Below are 27058 nucleotides of genomic sequence, written 5' to 3' on the forward strand. Positions count from 1 at the left end.
GGGACGCGGGCGGGGCGGGGGCGGCCGCCCCATCTGGGTCAGCGCCGCGGCGCCCTGCCCCCGCCCTGTCCCCGCTGCGGGCGCCCCGGGGCGGGCGCGGGGAGGCGGGGTGCGCGCGGGAGCCGGCCGGGGCCTAGCCGCCCCGCGCTGCCGCTCCAGGCCCGCCTTAACTTTGGGGGTACTCGCCCGCTGGGCTCCGAGCCTCACGGGGGTGCGTGGGGTGGGGGGGGGAAGAGGGGGAGGACTGTGACTGGGCTGGATCCGACCACGGCACCTCGATTGGAAAGTGCTGGAAAGAAACGGACCTGGCTTCTCTGCAGAACCTGACTAGAGGCAATGAGTCACTTTGAAAAAATGCAAAAGCAACTGAGGCATTGAGGGACAGCCCGGAATAGGGCCTCTCACACAGCTGGGCCTCTGACTGCTTTGGGTAGAGGGCTCTCCGTGCGAGTAGCTGAGTTATCATCACTCTCAGGGCTAATAATTGCATATGCAGATGGCCTTTCCTTTATTCTCATCGGAGTGGTGTGCGGCATCACAAACAGGCTGCAAGTTTCAGCAGCGTTTGAATTGATGCATTCTGTAAAATGAGTTAATATGGGTGACTGCGTTTAGGATATGGAACTAGGATTGGGTCCAAACGGCCAAAGCGGAGATGGAACATTTAGCAAAACATCAAGAACCTTTGGTTCTGTAAGTCTTGCGAATGCAGAAGCCTACGGGACGCAGGCACCATAGTTTACCAGAATTGTTTGCAGGTACTATTTCTTTGCTGCGTATATAGGTTTCTTTTAATTTAAGGAACGTGCCTTAGAATTCTTGGTAAAATATCTGAGCTCACTTAATGTAAGATTATGACAGTGGAATGATCTTTGGGGAAATTGTTCTTATAGACTACAAGCCTCTTGAGGGCAGGGGTAGGATTTTTGGAACTTCTTTCAGCCCCGAATAGTATTTGAATTACAGCATGTAATGAGCAGGGAGTAAAAGTTTTTTAAAGTAATTAACTCAATAGCTTGAGTGTGGCTGCATCATGACTTCTTGAAGATAAAGTGTATTTTGCAAAGAAAGACTATTCCGTTAATTCCCATATCTAAAAATCCTTAATAAAATTAGAATCAAGGTGTCATTTATTCAAGAGAAAAAGAAATTGAGAAATCAGGAAGGTGACCATCGAAGTGGCCATGACTGGTAGGAAATAGGTTTTTGGTGCTCATTGTTGAAGTGGCGAAAATTGTATGAACTTCAAATTTCAGTGTCTATAAATTTCAGCCACACCATTCCTTTATGTATTGTCTGTGGCTGCTTTTAAGCTGCGACAGTAGACTTGAGCAGCCTACTGCCATACCACCCTAAACGCGCCCAATCTCGTCTGATCTCGGAAGCTAAGCAGGGTAGGGCCTGGTTAGTACTTGGATGGGAGAACAGTAGACTTGAGCAGCTCCTAAAGAGATCACATGGCCAGCACTCTCTAGCCGCCCTTGGCTCAAAAAATTTGCCAAACCTTACACTATATCCGCAAATTTGAAGTTCATATAATTTTCGCCAGTAAAGAAATATTCTTCTTGTTTTTTCAGGCACTTAAAAATGTAAAAATAATTCTTAGCTTGAGAGAGGAGGGGGAGACATAAGACAGGAGGGAAGTGGGGCGTGTTTGTCCTGTTTTAGGACTTTGCTACTTCAGCCTGCCATGTGATAGTTTGGAGGAGAGCCTTGGAAGGGATTAATGGGCCAGATTATCCGAGTGCCTGAGTCCTACCCAAGAGTTGTTACATATCTTCAAGAGTAGCATTAACTTATTTGGGTATTATAGTGTTTTATTTTGTCTTAATATTTCCTAACGGACATCTTCATGTATGAAGTTTTGTTTTTTATTAATTATGTAACATTTTATACATAAAAATAATATGCCAGTATATGTAAGCTATAGCCATTATGTTCCAGTGGCCACCATCACTGCATTAAAAACTAGGGTTTAAGAACCAGACAATTGTGAAAAGATAACCTACAGAATGGAAGAAAATACTTTAGAATTATATATCCGAAAGGGGGCTTGTATCCAAAATATATAAAGAGCTCTTACAACTCAATAATAAAAGATAAATAACCCAATACAAAAACTGTCAAAAGATCTGAATGAACATTTCTCCAAAGAAGATATACAGATAGCCAATAAGTAATGAGAAGATGCTCAACATTATTATTCATCAGAGAAGTGCCAACCAAACCACACTGCAATACCATTGCACACCTATAAGATGGCTAGAATAAAAAAATCAGCTGGTAAGGATGTGGAGGAACTGGAACTCTTTTACTCATTGATGGTGGAATGTCAAATGGTGCAGCTGCCTTGGAAAACAGTTTGGCAGTTCCTCGAAAGTTAAACACTAAGTTACCATATGATAGAGCAATGTAACTTGCAGTATATATATCCAAGAGAAATGAAAGTATATGTCTGCACAAAAATCTATGTACAAATATTTATACCAGCACCATTCATAATAGCTAAAATGTGGAAGTAACCCAAATGTCCCATCAACTGATGAGTGGATATATAAAATGTGCTCTATCCATAGGATGGGATAGTAGTTGGCCATAGAAAGAAATGAAGTAGTGATCCATGCTAAAACATGTGTGAACCTTGAAGACATTATTCTAAGCGAAAGAAGCGAGTCACAATAGACCACAAATTGTTTAATTCTGTTCCTATGAAAACGTCCAGAACGGGGCAATCTATGGAGACAGGAAGTAGATTAGTGGTTACTTAGGGCTGGGGTTTGAGGGTAGGGAGGTGATTGTTACAGGCTATAGGGTTTTTCTTTGAGCTGATGAAAATGTTCTAAGATTGACTGTGGTGATGATTGCACATATCATTGAATTGTACACTTCAAATGCATGAATTGTCTCCTACGTGTTATATCTCAATAAAGCTGTTAAAGAGAATACACAGAAACTAGGGGGGGAAAGCCCCACTATGTTGTTACCTGTAGTTGATTCTTTGTGTTCTTCTCCTGTGCCATTCCCCATATCCCTCCAACCCTGAATTTTGTGTCAAGCAATCCCTGGTTGTATTGTAAAACTGTTTTATGACATATGTATGTATTCCTAAACAAGGGGCTGTTTAGGTTTTCTTGGTTTTTGACTTATGAAAGGGGTGTATATAATCTCACTTTAAAAAAACTGAACATTACGTTTTTAAGAATTGCCCCTATCGTTGCAGATAGCTGTCTAGCACTTGTTGGTGAATATTGCACAATGCGTTTATCCATTCTCTTGTTGGTGGGCATTTGGGTTGGTTCCCATGTTTTGCTGTTACAAAGGGCGTTGCTATGAAGAGTTTTTTCTGTGTGTCTTGGCACAGATGTGCAAGAGTTCTTCTGCGTGCATGTGACTGTATCATATATTTTAATGACTGCATCATATATTTAGAAAGAAAAAGCTGATTATTCCTCTGACGTATACATTAATGGTATATCTCCAGCTTCTTCATTCCACCAAACCAAGTGAATAGAACTGAGATCCTGTCTTCTCATTCCATTTAGATTCTCATTGCAATATCTATTATGTGATGTCCCAAGAAGTGTGGAAAAACATGAGTCTAAAGCTGTACAGCTGAATTTCACAGCAGGACAAGGTACCCCATGAGCATCTTCATTCCCTTTTATCACTTCGGTTTAGGATGGGGCAGAGAACCATTTTATTAAGTCAAAGGGACATGACTTTCAGCAAGGTCCATAAGTGGTTTCTAAACCTTACTAACATTTTCCTTGTATGTGAATCCCTGCTGAGCAGGCCAGTATTTATAACATGACTTAGTTTGGTTATTCTGGTAACAACGAGCCAATTGGAAACCTGGTGTTTTAGCCTTGGGCATTTTCTAAGCCTGCCCTGATTCAGGCTGTGAGCCTTTGGATTTCATCCTGGGTATTTCTAATTGTACTTAGGAAGATAGGAAGCTCTGTAAGGTCAGAGCAGGCCATTGTAAGGGATTTTCTAAGGTTTTTTTCTGTTTTAATTAGGGTAAAATATACAACATAAAATTTACCATTTTAATCATTTTTAAGTGTACAATTCAGCAGCATTCAGTACATTCACAAAGTTGTGTGACTGTCACCACTCTCCATCTCCAGAACTTTTTAATCACCTCAGACGGAAACTCTGTCCCCATCAAATGATAACCCCCCATTTCTCCCTTCCCGGGCCCTGGCAACCAGCATTCTACTTTCTGTCTCTAGGGATTTGCCTGTTCTCAGTGCCTCATGTCTGTGAAATCACGCAATATTTGTCTTTTACATGAGTTTTATGTCAGGGAAATTGCATATTGTTTTGTTTTTCTTAAGTAGACCCATTTCTCACTTATGGAAAACATCTTTTACTGAGCAGTTATGTAAAGAAGACGGTTTCCTTTTCAGGATACAGCCCTATATGGGAATGGACATAGCAAGTGTTCTAAAACCAGAGGGAGGGGCGCCTGGGTGGCTCAGTTGGTTAAGCGACTGCCTTCGGCTCAGGTCATGATCCTGGAGTCCCTGGATCGAGTCCCGCATCGGGCTCCCTGCTCGGCGGGGAGTCTGCTTCTCCCTCTGACCCTCCCCCTTCTCATGTGCTCTCTCTCTCTCATTCTCTCTCTGTCAAATAATAAATAAAATCTTTATTAAAAAAATAATAAATAAAGTTTCATTGGGCGCCTGGATGGCTCAGTCGGTTAAGCGACTGCCTTCAGCTCAGGTCATGATCCCGGAGTTCCGGGATCGAGTCCCGCATCGGGCTCCCTGCTCGGCGGGGAGTCTGCTTCTCCCTCTGACCCTCCTCCCTCTCATGCTCTCTGTCTCTCATTCTCTCTGTCTCAAATAAATAAATAAAATCTTAAAAAAAAAAAGAGGGAGAATTTCTGATTATTATGGATTACTAATAATAATTTCACCTGACCTGTGTCATTAGTTAGACATCTAATAATCCTGGCTTCTCATTGACCACTTAACCAAGTGGAGAAGGTGCAGTAGTCCCAATATAAAAACTCACATCTATCTAATGAAAGGATAAATTAGGTAACCTTGACGCCATTCTACAATATACAAGTCTGATCTAAAATCATTCTAGTTTTGATAGGGTATTAAAGAGCAGGAGAGGGATGCCTGGGTGGCTCAGTTGGTTGAGCGTGTCTGCCTTCAGCTCAGGTCATCATCTTAGGGTCCTGGAATCGAGCCGCTGTTCAGTGGGGAGTCTGCTTCTCCCTCTCCCTCTGCCCCTCTCCCTTCCTCGTGCTCTCTCTCTCACTCTCTCTCAAATAAATAAATAAAATATTTTTAAAAAAGAGCAGGAGAGTTCTGGGAGTCTGGAAATTGAAGCCAGGTGGTCTCCACGGCAGTACTGAAAAGGGGGTGGTCCCTGGAGAAGCTAGATGCTAGAGACAGCCGAGACAAGTGCAGTAGGACATAGGCAATGTTGGTTGTCTTGTGTCTATATCTGTACACATTATAATGAGAAAATAACCCTTATTACTTTGTTATCAATCCATGTGGAAATCCAGAGAAACTGTGGGATCTGTTGATTATTTCTTCATTCCCCTATGTCGGATGACTGTTGTATGTCCAGCACAGTGAAGGTCACTGGGGATGCAAAGAGGGCTATCAGTGAACGAAGATATAAGGAACAGGAAGTGCTGCAAGCTATGCACGTAGGTCTCAAAGGATCTCCTAAGGTTGTAGTCACCATTAGTTCCAACCTGTTTCTATTTAGTTTTATTCAGAGAAGAATCACTGGATTTTTTTTAAAAGATCTTTAAATTTATTTTAGAGAGAGAGAGAGAAAGCATGAGCGAGCACAAGGAGGGGCAGAGCAAGAGGGAGAGAGAAACTTTGGTAGACTCCATGCTCAATGTGGAGCCCGACGTGGGGCTCGACCTCAAGACCCTGAGATCATGACCTGAGTTGAAACCAAGAGTTAGACGCTTAACCAACTGAGCCACCCAGTGGCCCCAGAATCACTGGATTTTTATGAGATAAATTGATTACTTTACTCTAAGGCAACAAGAAGCAGTCAAGATGGATCACACTAAGAAAACTAGCCAATTGGATTTTCCAGAACCAAATGCAATAGGCTTCATAATGGTGAAAGCATATTTTAGTCTGATTATAGCCTGATGTGTTGTGAAGGCTGTCCGTTCTATGTATTCTCAGTTTAGAAGCTCAGAGCATGTAGGTAAGGGGCTGGTGAGATATGAGGGTGGTCTTTTCATCTACTGAACACTGTCTGGGACTTGTGCTCACAGCTGTCCAGTGACAGGTCACCCCGATATCTGGCCTTGTGAGAGTAGGTTGATGGAAGAAGAGTCCATCCAATTGGTTGTTTGGCGTTCGGTAGACCACATGCAGACTGTTTCTCCTGGTATCATCCTCTAGGATGCTGGAAGCTGTGGCTGGAGATTTTCAGGGGTCCAATGCAGGTTCACAAGTATTTAGCCAAAGTTCTTAAACTTGCAATTCTGATTCCTCCTTAATTTCCATTTATGCTTCTCTGTTTCTCTGTGCTCTCGTGGTGCTCTCTGCTGTTCAGAGTTCCCTCTGTGGACTGCCCTCCGACCCCCCTTCTTCTGTCCTGCTTCAGAATGGCCTTTGTCCTTCCCTCAGTGTCTCCTCTGAGTGGAAGGTGGACGATTATCTAATGAAAGTCACTGAAACCTTTGAAAAAGAGGTTCGCTAATGCTGATGAGTCTAGGTAGGCTAGAATTAGGGGTGGGACTCATTTTCGTGCTTCTTACTTTAGGCCAACAACCTTCAAACTGTGTCCATTACCTGTATTCAAAGACTTTCAATCCTCTTCCCATGGCCTTTCTCCAGAGACGAGTCTTCTTGAGAGCAGGCGAGCCACAGAGAGGCAGGCTCTCTCTCCTACCTTCTTTTCCATAAGCACCTTTCTCTCATTTTACCTAAGAAAAACCTGAATCTGTAATCCATCTTCCTAATTCATTTTACTAAAAAGTCCTATTTCTAACTTGTTTTTTACTAAATTGCACTATCCAAGGATATCAACATCTAGGGAGTGGGGAAGGCAGACAAGGGGGACATTTCAGAATATCAGCTTTAGGGGTGAGAAAGTGAATGATACCAATGCCCGGACATCGCAAATCATGTGTTTTCTAAATCTCTGTTAAAAAACAAACAAACAAACAGACATACACACAAAAAATCCTGAAGATTGATCTAATCAAATTGTAAACTGATATTAAAGGATAAATCTAGAAAAGGATGAAATCAGGACTCTCATGCAAATGAAAAATGAACATTTTTTTAAAGATTTAATTTATTTATTTGAGAGAGAGACAGAGCACAAGGAGGGAGAGAGGGAGAGGGAGAAGCAGACTCCACGCTGAGTGGGGAGTCCATGTGCAAGGGGCTCAATCCCAGGACCCTGAGATCATGACCTGAGCCGAAGGCAGACACTTAACTGACTGAGTCACCCAGACACCCCAAAATGAACGTTTTTAAACATACTAAAAAATGAGAGAGCCGGAAAGGTCTACAGTCAGTTCAAAGGAGACCATTGATAGGAAGGTTGAAATGAATTTGCTTAATTGCTGTTAAACTGGCTTCCTCCACAGTGGGAGAGGAAAGTCAATTGAACTTCCACAGGATAAAACTTATTTACGTGCTTATAGACAATAATGACCTGCTTTCCGATCAGCTTTTTACAAGTTAACTGCTATGTCTGCAGAGTTGTAAATGGCCCTCATCAAAGACAGTGAATGCCTGAGATAAGCCAGATGGATGAGTAGATAGGGCTCTCACTAATCAGTCTTCCCGGTTTCTCTTTACACTGATGATTCAAATAATTTTTGATATTGTTTCACCATGTGATGTTTAGTATACTCAGGAGTTCAAAGATCGGAGTGACGTTTCTATGACAAAATGTCACCCACGCCCATCTTCTCATTTATATGAGCATAGTTTCCCAGCATTTACTTTGATAAAAACAGAAATTGATGTTCAACCTTGACTCATTCTAGTAATAAATTTACTCATCCACATATGCATGAAAAAAAATTGAAAAATGAAAGTGCTCAAGAGAGAGGGTTTTCCAATAAAAATGACTTTTTATGTACATTTAGTAATTATTTGTCAACATTTGTAATATGTGTGTTGTTTTGATAAGTGGCATTCAGAGTTACAATGGTAACAATCGGAAGAACATTTTTTTTGCCATTGAATTTACATTCAAGTTTATAAACATAGTTTTGATGCAGAAAAGTATGATAGAATAATGAGTAAAAGACATTAAGGCATAAAATAAATAAAATTAGGATACATTTCTATAGGGCAAGAAGAATGGAAACATAAGTTCAAGGAGAAACTGTAATTATGCAAAATTTGTGACTGTCAAAAAGCAGCCTGTTCCTTTATTTTTTGAAATGAATATGAATTTCAGTGGATGAGAATGAGAAATAATTTTATTTTTCCACATCAATATTAACAGAATGCTAAAAGTTACATTATTTGCAGCCATTCACATTTTGGTGAAATTTTTTTAATGTCAATCTAAAAGTGGGCAGGAGGGTTTTACAAAATGCTTTCTGGATATTTACAAGTGAAAATTTGGAAATCCCTTTTATAGCATATCCTTCCTCTGTTTTCAGACCAAAAATCAAGGGTCAGAAATATGGCAAACCCTTCCTGCACGATTAGCATTGGTAAAGGAACCAATTTGTTAATTGACAGAGTTCTAGTGACTCCTGGTTCTGCTAGATTTAGGGGCGACATTTCAGAAGGAAAGATCCTGATGCTTGTGACACCTCTCAAAAGGGAATGCTAGATGGCCCATCAGGTTTTATTTCTTTTTAAGCGGTTATATCTTCACTTTACTCATCTTTCTCGATCTCCCCTTTGGAGGCACTCACTGTAAATTGTGTGTGTGTGTGTGTGTGTGTGCATGTCTGTGTATAATAACCCCAGACAGATAACACTGTTTGGATCTGTCGACATGTAGCTTTCATCAAGTTTGGGAAACGTTTGCCCATTATTTCTTCGGGTATATTTCCCACCTCAATCTCTTTGTCCTCTCCTGGGATCCCAAGGACACTGTCTTAAATAATTATATATAATAATTTAATACAGTGTATTAAATATATATATGTATATAATATACAAATTATTTAATATTGTCCCACATGCCTCTGAAGCTCTGTTCATTTTTTCGTTCAATTCCTTTTCTCTCTGTTCTTCAGATTGGATAATATCCATACCACCAAGTACTTCCCATGCCAATCACCATCCTGCTGTTGGGTCATCCAGTGCGTCTTTTGCATTGTATTTTTCAGCTCTAAAATACTCACTTGTTACTTTTTTATAGGTTCTGTGCCTCTGCTGAGAACTTCTGTTGTTCCATTCATTTTAACGGTTTTTGCCTTTATCTCTTGGAGCATAGTTAAAACAACTCCTAGAAATCTGTCTGATAATTACAACACCTGTGTCATTGGGGGCTTGCCCTTCGTGGATTGTCTTTTCTCTTGAGAATAGATCACATTTTCCCAGTCCCTTGTATGTCAAATATTTTTGAGTTGGATTCTGGGCATTTTAGGTTTTGCGTTGTGAGACTCTGGGTCCTTTTGAAACGCATAAATATATATTTTTTGTTTGTTTTGTTTTGTTTACCAGGCAGTTCTTCTGTCTTGTGTTCTGTGAGCAATGGTTCCAACATCAGTGCAGTTTTACAAACCTTTGTTATGCTGCTTTGGGTCCCGTGGAAGCGCTATTTAGGACTAAGTCCAGGACTTGAGCTGTGACTTCTACTGCAGCTCAGATCTCAAAGCCTCTGGATCCATCCCGCACATGCGCAGGTCCGGGGCAAGACTGGGGCTTGTGCTGGCTCATGCACAGAATCAAGGGATCCCCTTCTGAAGCTCTGTCTTCTCTGGGATTCCTGTCACACGGTCCTGCCCATAAGAGTCCCCCCCCACACACACACACACCCTGGGCTTCTGGACAGAAAGATTGGGTTTCTCTTGTAGTTTGAGCTGCTCACACTGCCATGGAATAGTTCCCCAAGACCAGGGCCATCCTCAGGGTTGAGCAGTGAGAAGAAAGGAGGACGAAAACGTTCATAGGGATTCTCCCCACCCTCTGGACCACGCTTTCCCTTGCTCCCCTGGCAGTAACGCGGGAGAAGCTTTCAGTTGCTTATGCTGCTGAGGGCTGATCTGTGGAGCAGCTCTGTGCCCGCAGCCACTCTTGGGAGAGGAAAATGAACCCCCATCCCTGTCCCCCACAAACCCCTGGACTTTCTATACATTTTTCCATGACAGGGTTTCCTTTCCAGGTCTTCTGGCCAAAAAGAAGAGGGTTGTCTCAGAGATTTGGTTGCCTGAACCCCCTGGGTATTTCCAACTTTGGGTCAACCCTGGAGAGAAAAGAGAAAAAAAAAAACCCAGGAACACATTCTCAATTAAGTCTCCTTTTCAAGTTTTGATCGCTTTCCTCAGTTCACCCACTATTATTTCTCTTTCCGAGTCGGGGAGTTGCTTTTTGAGTTTTGAACGCAGTCTAGAGACTTCCCTCTTGACCCGCACTGGTAGCCCCCTCCTCCTTTTGATGCCTTCCCGTGGCCCCTTTCCCTGTGGCCCCCACACCCCACCATCCTCTTGGTTCTGCGTCATCCTCTTTCTCTGTATCCCCTTTACTTTGGGCTTTCCAGTCCAAAGAGCGGGGGGAAAAAAAAGAAGAAGAAGAAGAACCTGCAATCTTTTGATGGTCCACAGCTCTATTTGAAAACATCAATTTTGTTACAAGTAATAAATCAAAGTCAAGTATGAAAGTAGACCCCGGCGGCTGGTGACACATGAAGAAGCAGAAGGGAGTTGCGGCCAGATCCATCACCTGGCTCTTCTCAGTCAAATGATTACACTCGCATTTGTTACAAATGTCCATGCACAAAATTGGCCCAGTTCTTGAGAACTGATCCTTGGGGGTTTTCTTTTAAGAGAGTTGCTGAATCTGCTCTTCAACCGCATATAAATCTTCCAGTGAAGGCCAGTAAGTTTTGAGATCGGAAGGAATTTCAGCAAACCTTCTTGTCTTCGTTATTCCTGAGAGACACGGTATTCTTAACACCGCAACAGCAGGGTTTAGGGAAGTGAGATATTTTTAGTCAAGTGGTGAGAAATAACTGACCACATAAATGCTCTTCCCTTTTCTGCTTTCATTCACTAAGTGTCTCTGCAGTTTAGATGTGCTACGGTCTAACCTTCGAAGTGTGGTGTGTGAGATGTCTGTCCCCGGTCACTGTGTTTGGGGGATCAGAGACGTGGTGACCCGTGCAATCACGAGCGCACACTGGATGCACGTCCCTGTGAGGAGTGCTGGGGAACATTCAGAGATAAATTTTTTTTTTAAAGATTTTTTATTTTATTTATTTGACAGAGAGAGACACAGCGAGAGAGGGAACACAAGCAGGGGGAGTGGGAGAGGGAGAAGCAGGCTCCCCGCAGAGCAGGGAGCCCAACGCGGGACTCGATCCCAGGACCCCGGGATCATGACCTGAGCCGAAGGCAGTCGCTTAACCAACTGAGCCACCCAGGCGCCCCAGAGATAAATTATAATAACAGTGACACTCAGGTATCATTTTCTAGTTCACAAAGCTCACCTCATCATCTCCTCTGAGCTCTCCAAAAAATCTCATGTCAGTTGTCATTATTAGGTAGGTAATACTTATAATTCCACCCCAGGAATTATAGCCCACCCTCTGGGCTTTTCCATTCCCTACTTGCAGCCACCAGCTGTCATCCCATAGGCACTTGGAACTCAGTGTCTAAAACTGAGCTCCGCCCCTTTGCCGGCCACCTGCAAGCCTTCTCTGGCTTAGCACCTGCACCCCACCCCCGACCCTAAGGGGAGGCATCCAAGACGTCCTGCCTTCTCTCTTCCCCTCCCAGCTCTGCCGATCTGCGTGGCCCTGTGTCAGATCTCCGGCATTCCCAGACATTGTCAGACCTTCTCCAATCCTCTGGCACCTTGTAGCCAATTCCCACGTCTCCCCTCAGCCGTATCCGCCGCTCCTGCCAGCTATTCGTCAATCCCGGGTTTTCCCGTGGGCTCTTAGCTTCCGGCACACAGTGAATGCTCAGAAGATAATTTCTAGCCGTAATGCCTCTGTGCCTTGGCACGTGCCGGGTGTCGGCTCAGGGATGCGTTTACCCTTACTTACCTCTCTTCTTCCGAACAATGCTTTGAGAAGGCAATAATGCTTCTTCATCCTTTGAGATTCCGCTTAGCGCCTAACTCAACTTTAAGAGCCTCCTTACTTCCCAGGGCTCACTTGAGTACCCACCCTTCTCGACCCCCACCCCCATGCCCACATGCTCCGGCAGCATTCCTGTGCACTTCTATTATAGGATTTCTCAAAGTGTGGGTCCTCTTACTCTGAAGTGTGCTTCTGAGAAATGCAGATCGCTGGGAATATGCAGAACAGCTGATTAGGATTGCTGAGTGCGAGGCCCAGGAATCTGTATTGTGAAGCCACCCCCCTCCACTTCTCCCCAGCGATTCCTTTTTTTTTTTTTAAGGTTTTATTTATTTATTTGACAGAGAGAGACACAGCGATAGAGAGGGAACACAAGCAGGAGGAGTGGGAGAGGGAGAAGCAGGCTTCCTGCAGAGCAGGGAGCCCGATGTAGGGCTCGATCCCAGGACACTGGGATCATGACCTGAGCCGAAGGCAGATGCCTAATGACTGAGCCACCCAGGCCCCTCTTCCCCAGCGATTCTGATGCAGTTGGAACCACGGCTCGCCTCTGCCGCCTGTCTTGGACCCTAACTGTGGCCTCTCAGAGCAGTCTCTGGTTAAGGTTCATTACCACCTAGGTCTTCCCTGAGAGATGAGAACAGCAAAGTCATTCAGATTTAACTGGTTTTCAACTATATCTTCGTAAAGAGGAGCAGTGCCCCTGACCCTTGAACAACACAGGTTTGAACCTCGCAGGGCCCCTTGGTGCGGATTTTTTTTCAGTAAATACGGTACACTGCTGTAAATTTAGTTTCTCTTCATGATTTTCTTAACATTTTCTTTTCTCTAGCTTACTTTATTATAAGAATACAGTATATAATGCAAGATACAAAATATGAGTTAATCGACTGTGAATGTTATTGGTAAGTCTTCCAGTCAACAGTAGGTAAGGCTTCCAGTCAACTATGAGTAGTGAAATTTTGGGGGGAGTCGAAAGTTATATGAGGATTTTTGATTGCATGGAGGTGTTGATGCCCCTAACCGCTGCATGGTTCAAGGATCAGTTGTACTTCTTTGTTTTTGAAAGCTTTATCGAGGTACAATTTTGCATACCATAAAATGCACCCATTTTAAGTGCACAATTCAATGATTATTAGTGTATTTCCAGCATTGTGCACCTGCCACCATGAACCTGTGTTAAATCATTTCCCTCACTTCAAATAGAAATTTTGTGCCTGTTTGTACTCACTTCCCATTCCTATCCCCAGCCCTAGGCAACCACTAATCTACATGCAGTCTCTAGACATTTGCTTTTTCTCAATAATCATATAAGTGGAATTGTACAATACCTGGTCTTCCGTGTCTGGCTCTTTGACTTAACGTAATGATCTTTTTAAAGATTTTATTTATTTGACAGAGAGACAGAGAGAGAGAGAGTGCACAGGCTCGGGGAGCGGGAGAGGGAGAAGCAGGCTTCCCGCAGGGCAGGGAGCCCGATGCGGGGCTCGATCCCAGGACCCTGAGATCATGACTTGAGCCGATCAAGACACTTAACCATCTGAGCCACCCAAGCGCCCCGTCACTTAGCATAATGTTTTCGAGGTTCATCCATGTTGTAGAATGTATCAGTACTTCTTTCCTTTTTCCTGCTGAATAATATTCTGTTGTGTGGATGCATTTTGCTTATCCATTCCATCCGCTGATGGACAGATGGGCAGTTTCCTTTCATGTTTTGGCTATTATGAATGATGATGCCATGAACATTTGTGTGCAAGTCTTTGTGCGTGTGGACATATGTTTTCACTGCTCTTGAGGAGATAACTACGAGTGGAATGGCTGGGTCATATGGCAAACGTATACTTGACTTTTGAAGAAACTTCCAAACTGTTTCCATAGCAGCTGCACCATTTTACTTACTTCCCACCGGAAGTGTAGGAAGGTTCCGATTTCCCCATATCCTCACTGGCACTTCTTACCATCTGTCTTCTTGGTCACAGCCATCCTAGTGGATGCAAAGTGGTATCTCCTTGTGGGTTTGATTTGCATTTCCCTGATTATGTACTGATGTCGAGCATGTTCACATATACTGCGGGCTATTTGCATATTTTCTTTGGAAAAATGTCCATTCAAATATTTTGGCTATTTTTATGTTGGAGTTTTGTCTCATTTTTGAGTTGTAAGAGTTCTTTATATATTTTGCACACAAGGGGAGCAATACGTGTATTTTATGGAGGGACAGAAGGTTCCTGGAAACCCTTCCCAGGCTGTGGGAGCCTAGTGGGGTCTCCATGGTTCCTCTTTTACCAGTGCCAGGATGTGGCCCTTGGGGAACTCCTAGAAACACCTTTTTGAACTACACTTCCTCCGTGGCCTAAACAAGAGCAAACGGGCAGCGTGGGGACACAGGAATGAAGGGTTTCCCCAACATCAGAGGAGCTTAGAAAGGGCATGGAGTGACCTGGGGAGAGAACTTCTTTTCAGTGAAGGGTCTTTGCTTTACATTTAGCTAAGAGAGTTCACACTCCATGATAGGAGAATAAAATAGGGATCTGTCCTGGTCCCACTCAACATTCAGACTCTAGGATTTTATGGCTCTGTCCTTACCCAGCACCACCACCCCAAGTCAGGGCGCAGAGCCAGCCTTCAAGATATACTTAGACCTCCGCCATGGCCTCAGTTCCCACTGGGCTCTTTTCTGCTGAAATGGCCCAGTTCCCTGCCGCCTGGCATCCTGGAGTGCTGGACTGTCCCCAACAGCCAAACTGTCCATTCCTGAAGGAGATCATGGCCCCCTGAGGAATCTGTCTCATCCATCTGTGTAGCCCCAGCAACCGGCACAGAACACACCTCAAAACACAGTTGCATACAATTCTCTTCAGTCAGTGAATGAAGAAGAAGGAAGTCATGTTTCAGAAGTGAATAAATTGAGACTCCCATGGGTTAAGTCATCTGCCCAGAGTTATGGAGACTGCCAAGTAAGGGGCTGGAATCTCAAATTAAGGTTCTCTGATGTCAAAATATTTTTTCCATGTTATCAAGCTATGAGTCCTCGCCTCTAATCTTTAGAGATTCCAACTTAGAGGAGAGATATTTGGATCAGGGAGGCTCCTGAAAAGTGGTAACACCAGAGTGGAGAGGGCAAATGGAAAGGGGAGATCCCTTCTACATGTGGTTGTTCATTTTGCCCTTCTGTACCCCACTCTGGATTTTGTGGTGATGACAGGAAGTAAATGGCAGGCGGTAAAGAGAGGTTACCCCTGACTTGTGGGGCAGTGGGTGGCCTCGTGAAAGAGTTGAGATGCAGGGTATGGGTGCAGCAGTGCTGGGAAGGACCCCGAGGCAGTGGGAGCAGCAGAACGGTGGTCTAGGGGAGGGGGAGGGGGGCATGTTTGGGATGGCATGACTTGTCTCTTGACTGGGTCTTAGGAACCCGGTGAGGTGTAGAGGGCTGGGCTGAGGTCCTTTCTCAAGTCCAGCTGAAGACAGTTTGCCTTTTTTCTCTGCACTAGGATCGTATTAGAGGCTTTGGAGGGTTCCATTGACTAATCAGCATCTTGTGTTCTCTCCAGTTTTGTGAAACATTTAAGGTGTTCTTTTATTTATGTAACTCTCTGATCTTTCCTATTCTGGTTTTACTGTTTGAAATTCAGAGACTCTTGAAACTTCTTTGCAATAAAAAAATGATGGCTTTTTTTTTTTTTTTTTTTTTTTTTCTGTTTGGTGAGAGGCTAGCCCCAGAAATGCTCAATAGGAGAGCAAGCAAAAGATATAAAGGCAGGCGCCTTGGCAACACGAATGTATCTCTTAGAAAAACAACTCCCTGGCTTGACTGAGCAGGGTCTGCTTCCAGCCTCGTCCCAAGACAGCTGGGCAAGAAATGTATTTAAATCCCCCTTGATTTTCTACCCATGAGCATTGTGTTTGGCAGATAGTGGGAACTAACTGACTGAATGAAACCAGCATATTTAATGAGTCAATCAATGAATGAAGGAGTGAAGACCGTGTTTTTTTCTTCTACACATAACTGTTACCCCATCAGTGATGGTGAACCACACGATTCCTTCCCCGAGTGATTGGTAGCTTCTGGAGAAAGTAAAGAAGATAATTGTTATACTCACGATGGTAGTTCAACAAATATTTATTTTTTAATTTGGGCGGATTTATAGAGAAAGTCGTCCATTGTGACTTTACAATTTCGAGAGAGCTCCCATATAAGCCAGCAGCCCAGTCTCACCATGAGAAAATGTTAGAGAAAGTCTTCTACCTCCTGTCACTTCAAGTCTATCTTCTATTTAAGCTTAGACTCATAATCTTTGGAAGCCCTTGGATCTGGGTCTCCCTTACAGAGTCTGACAAGAAACACTCACCACAATTATTTCTGCATCTTTGGCCTGATGAGGAGAACCTCAACCAGCAATCGAGAACGTGGAAGACCCAGCCGTTGTGAACACGAAAATATTACCACAGTAGGGTTCTCCCTTACTTGTTTTACGAACTTGCTGTGAGGAATTTACAAAAACCCTTTGGACAATGTGGAGTTTGAAACACCTTGAAGTCCTGAAGAAAAAAGGAACTGTGGAAAACGCAAGGTTCACATTCCAGAGAACAAGGGCGCCCTTGTGAATCATGGGAGGAAGCCACTGTGGTTTTCAGAGGGAAAAACTAACCCAGTGTCTTCTTCGAAATGGAATCTGCTCCTGTGAAAATCTGGCTTGCCACCTGATCTGGGATTATGCCAGTGAGTGGGCAGGCAAGGGGAAAGCAGTGAGTGGTAGCCAATTGATTAGTCAATCAAAAAATATTTATAGAATTCTCTGTGTCCATGGCCAGAGGCAGGACTCAGCAGGAAATGCAAGAAGAGTAAAAGGTGGAACCTCAGCCCGTGACGGGCTCAGACTCGTCTCCTTGGGAGGCACGGTGTGCATGTGCTAACAGAAAACATCGCACGAGGAAGTGTTTTAATTGAGCGGGCTGCCTTATAGGTACTGAGAATGTAGAACAGACACATAGGCTCTTATTCTGGGCTCATCACCATTTACTCTGCACCCTGGGGTGTCAGTTTTCAAAGCAGCTATGAACGTTGCTCTTTGTAACTGGTTAGACGAAGTAGTTAGGTCTTACCGGGCCCCTTACCATGGAGCACAAGATGATTTGGATGAGAAAATATGAGGAATGAAGGAGTGTTGTCTTCCAAACGTGATTCCACAGAGATTGGGCTTGTATCCTTAGCAGAGGACTATTTAAAAGCAAACAAGTCACTATAAAAATGCGTAGGGGCCTCCAGTTATAGGATAAATAAGTCCTGGGGTGTCATATGTGCAGCAGGGTGACTGGAGTTAGTAATACAGTGTTGTATATTTGGAAGTTGCTGAGAGAGGAGATCCCAAAAGTTCTTACCGCAAGACAAAAACTTGTAACCATGTGTGGTGAGGGTTCATTGAGCCTATTGTGGGGATCATTTTGCAAAGCACAGTGGTCACCCCTCATCCGCGGTTTTGGTTACCTGCGCTCAGTCGTGGTGGGAAAGCAGGGGAGTCCTCTTTCTGATGCCACAAGGTCCGTAGTAACCTCATGTTGTTGTCACGACGCCTGCATCACTCACCTCACTTCATCTTGTCACATCGGCCTTTTATCACCTCGTGTCATCACAAGAAGGAGGGTGGGTACAGTATGGGAAGATGTTTTGAGAGAGAGAAAGGTCGTAGTTACGTAACTTTTATTACAGTACAGTATATTGTTACAATTGCTCTAATTTATTATTAGGTTATTGTTAATCTCTTACTGTGCCTCATATATAAATTAAACTTTACCATAGGTATGCACATAAAAGAAAACAGCTGGTATGTATAAGGTTTGGCACTATCTGTGGTTCCAGGCTTCCACTGAGGGTCTTGGAATGTATCCCTGGCGGATAAAGGAGGACTACTTTATACATATATCAAATCATTATGCAGTGCACCTAAAACTAATACACTGTCTGTTGATTATTTCTGAATTTTTAAATGTTTGGGGGAATGTATGTGACTATAAAACTACTAATTACTACTAATTGTACCAAATTTTCATTTTATTTATTTATTTTAAGATTTTTATTGATTTATTTGAGAGAGAGCAGGAGAGGGGGAGAGGCAGAAGGAGAAGGAGAAGCAGACTCCCTGCTGAACAGGGATTTCCCCCCCCCCCCCGCCCCTGACACCTGGCTGGATCCCAGGACAACTGAGATCATGACCTGAGCCGAAGGCAGATGCTTAACCGACTGAGCCACCCAGGTGCTCCTGAAATTTTCATTTTATAGTAACCATTACACATGGACTTGAGAAAACCTCTTTTAGAAATCTTGGTGGAGGGGCACCTGGGTGGCTCAGTCAGTTAAGTGTCCGACTTTCAGCTCAGGTCATGATTTCAGGGTGTTGAGATCGAGGCCCACGTCGGGCTCCAAGCTAGGTGTGGAGCCTGCTTAAGATTCTGTCTCCCGGGGCGCCTGGGTGGCTCAGTTGGTTAAGCCACTGCCTTCGGCTCAGGTCATGATCCTGGAGTCCCTGGATCGAGTCCCGCATCGGGCTCCCTGCTCGGCAGGGAGTCTGCTTCTCCCTCTGACCCTCCCCCCTCTCATGTGCTCTCTCTCTCTCATTCTCTCTCTGTCAAATAATAAATAAAATCTTCATTAAAAAAATAAAGTTTCATTGGGCGCCTGTGTGGCTCAGTCGGTTGAGCGACTGCCTTCGGCTCAGGTCATGATCCTGGAGTCCCTGGATCGAGTCCCGCATCGGGCTCCCTGCTCGGCAGGGAGTCTGCTTCTCCCTCTGACCCTCCCCCTTCTCATGCTCTCTCTCTCTATCTCATTCTCTCTCTCAAATAAATAAACAAAAAATCTTAAAAAAAAGATTCTCTCTCCCTCTCCCTCTCCCCCTCCCCCTCCCGTCTCTCTCTTTTTCTCTCCTTCTCTAAAAGAAAAAAAAAAATCTTGGTGGTATGTGAACAGAGGAAAATGAAACACAGAAAAAAAAATTTTAAGGGTATAATTATAAGGTATGACCTGAAATTTTTAGCTAGTCATTTCCATTGGCCAGGTGTTTTGTTATGTTATGTTATATTATTTTACTTATTTATTTATTTTTATTTTTATTGAAGTATAGTTAGTTTCAGGTGTATAACATAGTGACTTGACAACTCTGTTGGCCAGGTTTTTTAGATGATTGCTCAGCATTTAAAATACACAAAGACTTGATATAGTTTGTAGATCTGTTTCCACTGAGAGCAAAACAAATGGATGACTTCATAACAGTAGCTAACACGTTTGTCACTGACCATGTGACAGACTTTGTATGCCTTTCTACACATGCTTCTAGCAACCGTATGTACAGGTAGTAACTAAAGCATAGCAAAACTAAGTTCTTCCCCAAAGACCTTCAGCTAGTGATTCCAAAACCAGGGCCCCTCTAAACAGCCCTGGTTAAAAATGGACAAAATGGGGGCACCTGGGTGGCTCAGTTGGTTAAGCGTCCGACTCTTGATCTCAGCTCAAGTCTTGATCTATGGGTCGTGGGTTCAGGCTCCGCATTGGGCTCCAGGATGGGCATGGAGCCTACTTAAAAAAAAAAAAGGGTAAAATGATTGAGACCTTATAAATGTTTGCAAGTGTGGGGAACTCTCCCTTTCTGGAAACTACTGTGGGAAAGAATAGGAATGCTGTCTCTCTTATTGTTTTAAAGTAGTCATTGCCTATTGGCAGAACATTGGACATAAAACTAGTGTTAGGAACTGAATATCTGTACTTTAAGGATGGGTTTTATAAAATGACCAATGAGGCAAAAATAATTTTTAAATAATGACAGCTATCTTTTCTCCTAGGAAAATGCCTCCAGAACACCTTAGCCTTTCAAGATAATATATGAAAGAATACTCACTGGCTATGTTCTTACTGAAGTGTGTGAAATATTTGTAAATGTGTGCTATTGGTGTGAAAGGAGTTTAAATAGTTTAAATATTTAGAATCCTATTTTATTTGAAAAATAAAAACCCAAGATGTAGTTTCTAAACTCACCCAGAGATACAATATGCAATGCCCATTTTCTTATCTTTCCCGCACCTCTTGAAAATCATTTTTAGGGGCACCTGGGTGGCTCAGATGGTTAAGTGTCTGCCTTCAGCTCAGGTCTTGATCCCAGGGTCCTGGGATTGAGCCCCACGTTGGGCTCCCGGCTCAGTGGGGCATCTTTTTCTCCTTCTCCCTCTGCCTCTCTGCCTGCTTGTGCACGCTCTCTCTCTCAGATGAATAAATAAAATCTTAAAAAAAAAAAAAATCATTTTTAAAGAAAACATTTGAGGAGCATCTGGGTGGCTCAGTCGGTTAAGCATCCGACTCGATTTCAGCTCAGGTCTTGATCTCAGGGTCGTGAGTTCAGGCCCCACGTTGGGCTCGATGTTGGGCATGGAGCCTACTTAAAAAACAAAGACATCTGATCAACCACGAGGTATATCACAAACCCCTGAGGACAGAGACCCCAGAAACTTCCTCCAGAAGGGAAAACAAAGGTTATGTCGAAAGGATGAAGAATCAGAGAATCAGAATGGCTTTGGACCTGCCCACAGTAACCTAGGGAGCTAGAACACGATGGAGCAGTGCCTTGAAAATTCTGAGGAAGCCTTCCAGCCTGGAATTCTACACTCAGCCAAACCATCAAACAAGGGTGAGGGCAAAATAAAGATACTTTGCGACTTGCACGTTCTCCAAAAAAAAGTGTCCTTTCATGTACCTTTTCAAAAGACAGTGCTCTGAAATTAAGAAGACAGTTAAGGAAGTACACCAAGAAAGAGGAGGCTACAGAATCCACAAAGCAAGTGATACTACATTAGAGGGCGGGGGAGAAGGCCCAGGGGTGAAGGTGTAGGCAGATCTCTGGTCACAGAGGTGCTGCAGGCCTACAGAGCGCTCGTGTTCCCGGTGACTCTCCAGAAGAGATGACATCTGAGAAGAAGGACCTAATGGCATTCCAGATGTGTTTGGCCCGCTCGAAGGAGACTTCCACAACTGGGAGAAGCGTTCAGAGGTGAATAATTTTTAAGTACGTAGAAAACTGAGAAGCTGAACCACATGGCTTCGGGAAAACAGGTTGTGCAAACAAACGAACAGAAAAAGGGAGACTGATCTTAGGAGACATCATGACTCAGCTGTGAATAGTCATAATTGTGTTGACACTGATGACTGGCCACACAGACATTGTGACAACGTACTAGGGTAAAAGAAAGTGCAGGCGCGTGCGGTGGTGAGGATTAGGCAAACAGAATGTGAACCCTCTTGGTTTCGGTGGGAACTCAGTGGATAATGCCTAGAACGGAAGAAAAACAAGACGGAAAGATAGAAGCATGTTGCATACAGATGAGGTAATTACCGAAAGCAGTAGCTCAACTAATGGGAATCAGTTGATTCTCACTACAAAAATGGAAGGGGGCAGCCGGGGGACTGTTGTGATTTTGTAATAAGCCTTGTAGAACTGTTGACCCTTTGAATTCTGTGCATGTTTTAAAAAGTTAAACTTTAAAAGGGGAAAAGGGAGGGGAGAATTCAAATGAGAAAAAAAATGACAAGATGAGGTACACTTCCTTTTATAAAGGAGCTCAAAAAAGAATACTCCCAGATTAATACAAAACAAGGAATTAAGATTCACCTCAAGTGTAATTTCCTAAAACAGATCATTAAAAAGAGAAAGTCGTGGACTTCTGTGTTCCTCCCCCTTTTCCTTTCCACCCACCCAAATGCCCGGCCAGATGATTATGTTTATCTGCTGTAAGACAGAGGTTATAGGGGACCTCATCTTGGGGTTGGCTTCTGCCTGAAGAGGAGGACTGGACAGTGGGGGCCAAGTTTGAGCCTCATCATCTCTCCTAGGCTCTTTTTTTTTTTTTAATTTATTTATTTTAGGGGGGGCAGAAGGCAGAGGGCGAGGGAGAGAGAGAATCCCAAGCAGACTCCCCGTTGAGTATGGAGCCTGACTTGGGGTTTGATCTCACGACTCTGAGATCACGACCTGAGCCAAAACCAAGAGTGAGACACTCAACTAATTGAGCTACCCAGATACCCTTGACCTAGGCTCTTGATTGTCCGGCTGTGTGTCTGGCTTCTCTCTACTTCTCATCTGATTTTTAGAACATCTTACGTCCAGCCATCTTGTATCCCCCTCTTCTGTTGGCTTCCTGGCCAAGCCCATCTGTCAGTCTGCCTGGCTCTGACTTCTCCCTTACCCCGACCTTGCTGTCTCCGCCCCCTGCCCTATCCCTTTCCTCAGCCTAATTCTTAATTCCTGGCTCCCACCTCTTCATGAAAACTTGGCTCAATCCACTTTGAAAAACCAAGGCTAATGGGACTGCCTGGGAAGAATTTGGAGAATCTGCTGCTCTGTTCTTTCTTCATTCTTGAGACCCAGGAAAGCTGCTGAGGGCACATGTGAGGAGAAGCCTGTGCGTGTGTTTTGAGAGAAGAGGGTACAGCCATCTTGGGCCCCATCATTCTCCCTGGGAACGCTATCATGTCTATTTCTGAGATCCTGGTACATTCTTTCATTTATATGTTCTTCTGTTTCTCTTAGAAACTGTTCTAAAATTTTAAACCCAGAGGCATCTTTCCAGCTTCCTTGCATGAGCTGTATTTTGATCTCTTAAGAGGCTGCGACAAGACTCCAGTCCGTGGTGATTTTACACCAAGTGACATCTGATTCGCTTTTAGACTGCATTCCATACCAATCAGCCCAGCCCTGCAGTTTGTGGACTAACTCCTGTTGTCTCTCAACATATGGAGGGCTATTAGATAGTGTGAGTTTGAGTCTTGTCAGGGAGGCTGATTAAGCCACGGTTGGGGACAGTCGTCCTAAGTGTGAAATGTAACAGGCCCTCTGAAACAGCACTGTGAGCCTCTGGAGGTGGTTGGTGCCTCTCTGTTGGGGCATCGGGAGCTTGCTAACAAAGCAAACACATTCTTTTTCCTAGCTTGCGCTAGGTCTATGGCAGTAACATTTGGCAAGTTGAGTAACAGGGAACATAGATAACTGTGAACAGATGGACAACTATTAAAAGATTTGAGGGGCTTTTATCATCTCTCAAATGGCCTTCACCCACCTACTGGATACCCAGTTCCCTTGCAAAATTACGTAAAGGATTCAATTAAATTTCTTCTTCCTTTTTTCTTTTTTTCAATTGCAGTAGAAGCAAAAGCTCTGACATTAAGAGGAAAAGAATAGATGAGAAACTTCTAATTTTGAATCCCCTTGGGATTAGATGCTGGTTTCAGCCATGCAGAGAATACTGCCCCATATTTTGAAAGAGTAGCTGCTGGTAGTTTCAGAGGAGATGACTTTCCAAAATAGACAGTGAGCTCCCTCATCCGTATCTGATGACCATCTGACATTTGGATGCAGAATTACAAGAGCGATCCATGTGTTTTGATAAGTATAACCTTGCTTTTAAAAACGGCAGTGGCAAGTCTTTATGTTTAAGCTCAAAACTAGTGAAATACAAAATGCAAAAAAAAAAAAAAATGCATTACCTGTTTCCTTGCAGAAATAAGAAATATTACACATCTTAGAGCAATAATATTTACCCACTCTCTGGGGCAGCACTGTCTCTGATGTGGGAGCATGCCAGTCCTCTTTGGCTCAAGGTGATGCTTGGAAAGTTTGCAAGAGTGAGAACGACAGACACTGATTAAGATGAGGCGCGTTTTACTCTCTCTGGGGCAGAAGGCTGATTTTGCCAAAAGCAGTCATAGGTTGGTACGGTGGGAGCTTTGGTACCTCTACGTTGGATCTCATGAACCCAGCCAAATTAGATTGGGTTCCATTCCTCAGGGGCTGCCTTCTTAACATTTCATTATAAGGCCAACAATTCTAAGGTACTTACCTGTGCACACTCAGAGTAGCTCTCGAAGGAGCATTTGGAAGCAGGAAGGATAGATACCCAACCCCACTTTTATCCTCCATTCCCTTACCGTCAAACCCAGTTAATCCCAGTCGAGACTGCTGGGTTACTGAGGCTCCCTGTCTCCAGAAACCACTCCCCCACGCCCGGGCCTAAATTTTGTCCAAAAATAACCAGCAGCAAAAGGAAATAAACATTTTTGATATTTTAAATTAAAATCTCCACCATTCAGAATAATCATAATCTAAAATAATCCAGCAACAGAAGCACTAAAGGTAGTGATAAGTAGAAGACAGTTAGCTCTTGGAGGTAGAAACCCATTTACCTGCTAAATGATGCAGTTTTATAAACTCATAGTTTCGTGCTGTCCTGTTTGGTTTAAAGGTAATTGAGTAAATAAACAATTATCAGTGGGTTTAATATCCCCTGGAGAGTTATACTTGCCCAGAAACAGTCATTACAAATAGTTAAAATATGTTCCTACCATTGAGCAGGATAAAAGTTGGCAATATTAACTGAGATATATGTTCACAAGCTTTTAAGTATATACTAGACATGGATTGTATCTTAGCACAAGGAAGCATCCAAGGAGACACTTGTTAATGGCGTAGGGAGTGAATTTCTTGTGTATTACATATGGGGCTCATAAATGCCATTGAATTGAATGGAAAATAAGATCAGTAAACTTTGTGGGGGGTTTTTTTGTTCCAAGTTTTATGTTTTTTGGAATTTCATGTATTTTCCTGCTGTGTAGAAATACTCTCTGGGTAATTAAAGCCATTCCAAGCAATTTTTATTTTCCTTCTTGCTGCTGTTAGGTTTACTGGGGTCAGCTTGCTAATCCTCCCTGACATTCACACGGACTCCCCTTTGCGCTTGTGTTTTTCTAGAATGGCAGAGATGCAGGGACTGATGCAGAGACTGGAGCGGGTGGTCGGCCGACTGGAGTTGCTGTCTGCAGGGTACCACCGGCCTCCTGGGGACTGCGGGGAGATTAATGGTGTCAATGGAGGTAGGGATACAAACTGTTGTCATTACTGGTCTCTGTGAGGGTCACTTAATGTTGTCCCCATCACTTAGTTCTCAAGACATATTTTTGTCGACTTTCTTCAGCTTCCGTACCCCTTCCTTTATATGTGATCGTGACACTAACCAGATGCAAGCCATCCCTGAAAAAAGGAAAGGAAAAACATTTCAACCTACAATCCACAAAAATTAACCTGTTATCTCTGCCTATTAAGAGCACAATCTATGTGCCAAATGTCATTATTCTTTTGTTTAGTGTAATGTTGTTCCGCATTCCACAGTGACTATAAATATATTATCTGAGTAATTATCAAAAAGAAATTAATGAATCGATTACGATGTAAATGGGAAGGAATTATCATTCTGTAGATTTTGATTTTAAAGAGAACAAGTCATTAAATTTAAGAACTACAGTTGGGAAGGAAAGGAGTCTGAGGTGAAGCCAAACATTGGTTTCAAGTAACATGATTGCATTGCACTGTTTTACCTGTGCCTATTTCTAATCAAATGTGCCTTTAACATTATATGCTAATGCCACAGTTGGAAAAAAAATGGTTTTAAAATATTATATGATCAAACATAAAAAGTTAACTACATAACATAAGAAGTTAACTATAAGGATACCATCTGTGGCAAATTCTCTAAGTTATCGACAGTAATTTTTCCAGTTCCTTCTTGTCTGAGGTTGTAGATTTAGCAAAATAAAAATACAGGACACCCAGTTACATTTGAATTTCAGATGAACTACCTTTTTTTTTTTGGCATAAGTGTGTTCCAAATACTGCATGGTACACACTTATCCTAAAAATTATTCATTGTTTATTTGAAATTCAAATGTAACTGGGGGCTCTGCATTTCATCTGGCAACTCTATTCTTGTGTCAAGTACATTTCCTCCTTATCTGACCCATTTTGAATCCTATCAGGCTTTGGGGGCTGGGAAAAGCCTTGGGGAATGGGGGATTCAAAAAAAAAAGCTCTCACCAGGCGAGATCCACATTGGTGCTTCTAGAATTTCAAGCATATTTGGAGCTGTGCCTCGTATTGCATGCCTTGGGACAGAAATTACCATGTGAGCACAAATGTACAGGCTGGTTTTTTTCCCCCCGGAACATAATGAAAATTAAAATGCTTTGAATGAATTGAAAGGGGGTGTTGTTTAAAGGGAGGCTGCCAGGGGCCTGTAAGTTTCTTCCACATCAACTGAGACACATCTGTGATTTCATTTTAAGCCTCTTTTTGTTAACTATATAGTTGGTAGATGAGATTCAGTCAACCTCACTTGTAAGAAAATATTTTCATGTTCGCTTCAGTACCTTGGTTTCCTTATGTCTTCGACATCAGTGATCAAGACATTTCTTTATGATTGCTAACCACAAATATAAAGCCTGTGAATACATAAAATAAAGTTAAAATCCAACTCTCAGGAGACTGTGTAGTATTATTGAATGAAGGAGGAAAAAAAATCCCTCAATAATGTGAACCTCACTTGACTTATAGAGGTACTAGACTGCACTTTGCGTTTTCTTTGTTAAAAAAATAATTTTGGGGGAAAATTAATAAGCTAAACAAAATTGGAAGGTATATAGTTAAATTACTTATGTATTTAAATGGGTATTTTCTAATATAGCAAATCATTCTAAACCATTTATTAAAGTACGGTCTTTCAAAACAACTTAGCCAGCAATTTATTATCCTACTTGAAATGAAGTAGGATCACTGGTAAGCAGGATAATTAGCAAAATATTTGAATGATACCCATCCTTAAAACAGTTTGCTAATCCTAAACAGCGTTGCTTTCATTTCTTAATTTAGTGAGCTTTGATGATCTTCTGAATTCTGTTTTTAACAAATCCTTGAGGACAACCTCTTACTTTAAACATAAACATCATTATTACAGTGATGTTATA

General features: G+C 42.9%; 1 protein-coding gene across 1 annotated transcript in view; it reads left to right on the top strand.

Moving 5' to 3' along the window:
- CAP2 (cyclase associated actin cytoskeleton regulatory protein 2) overlaps positions 1-27058 on the top strand; it is a 133377-nt gene that overhangs the window by 646 nt on the left and 105673 nt on the right. The window contains exon 2 of the mRNA XM_021696918.2: positions 25014-25135. Within this exon, the coding sequence (XP_021552593.1) occupies positions 25015-25135 (121 nt within the window). The 5' untranslated portion in view covers position 25014. The remainder of the gene's footprint in view (positions 1-25013; positions 25136-27058) is intronic.

This window comes from Neomonachus schauinslandi, chromosome 8, assembly GCF_002201575.2.
Source record: "Neomonachus schauinslandi chromosome 8, ASM220157v2, whole genome shotgun sequence".
Taxonomy (NCBI): Eukaryota; Metazoa; Chordata; class Mammalia; order Carnivora; family Phocidae; genus Neomonachus; species Neomonachus schauinslandi.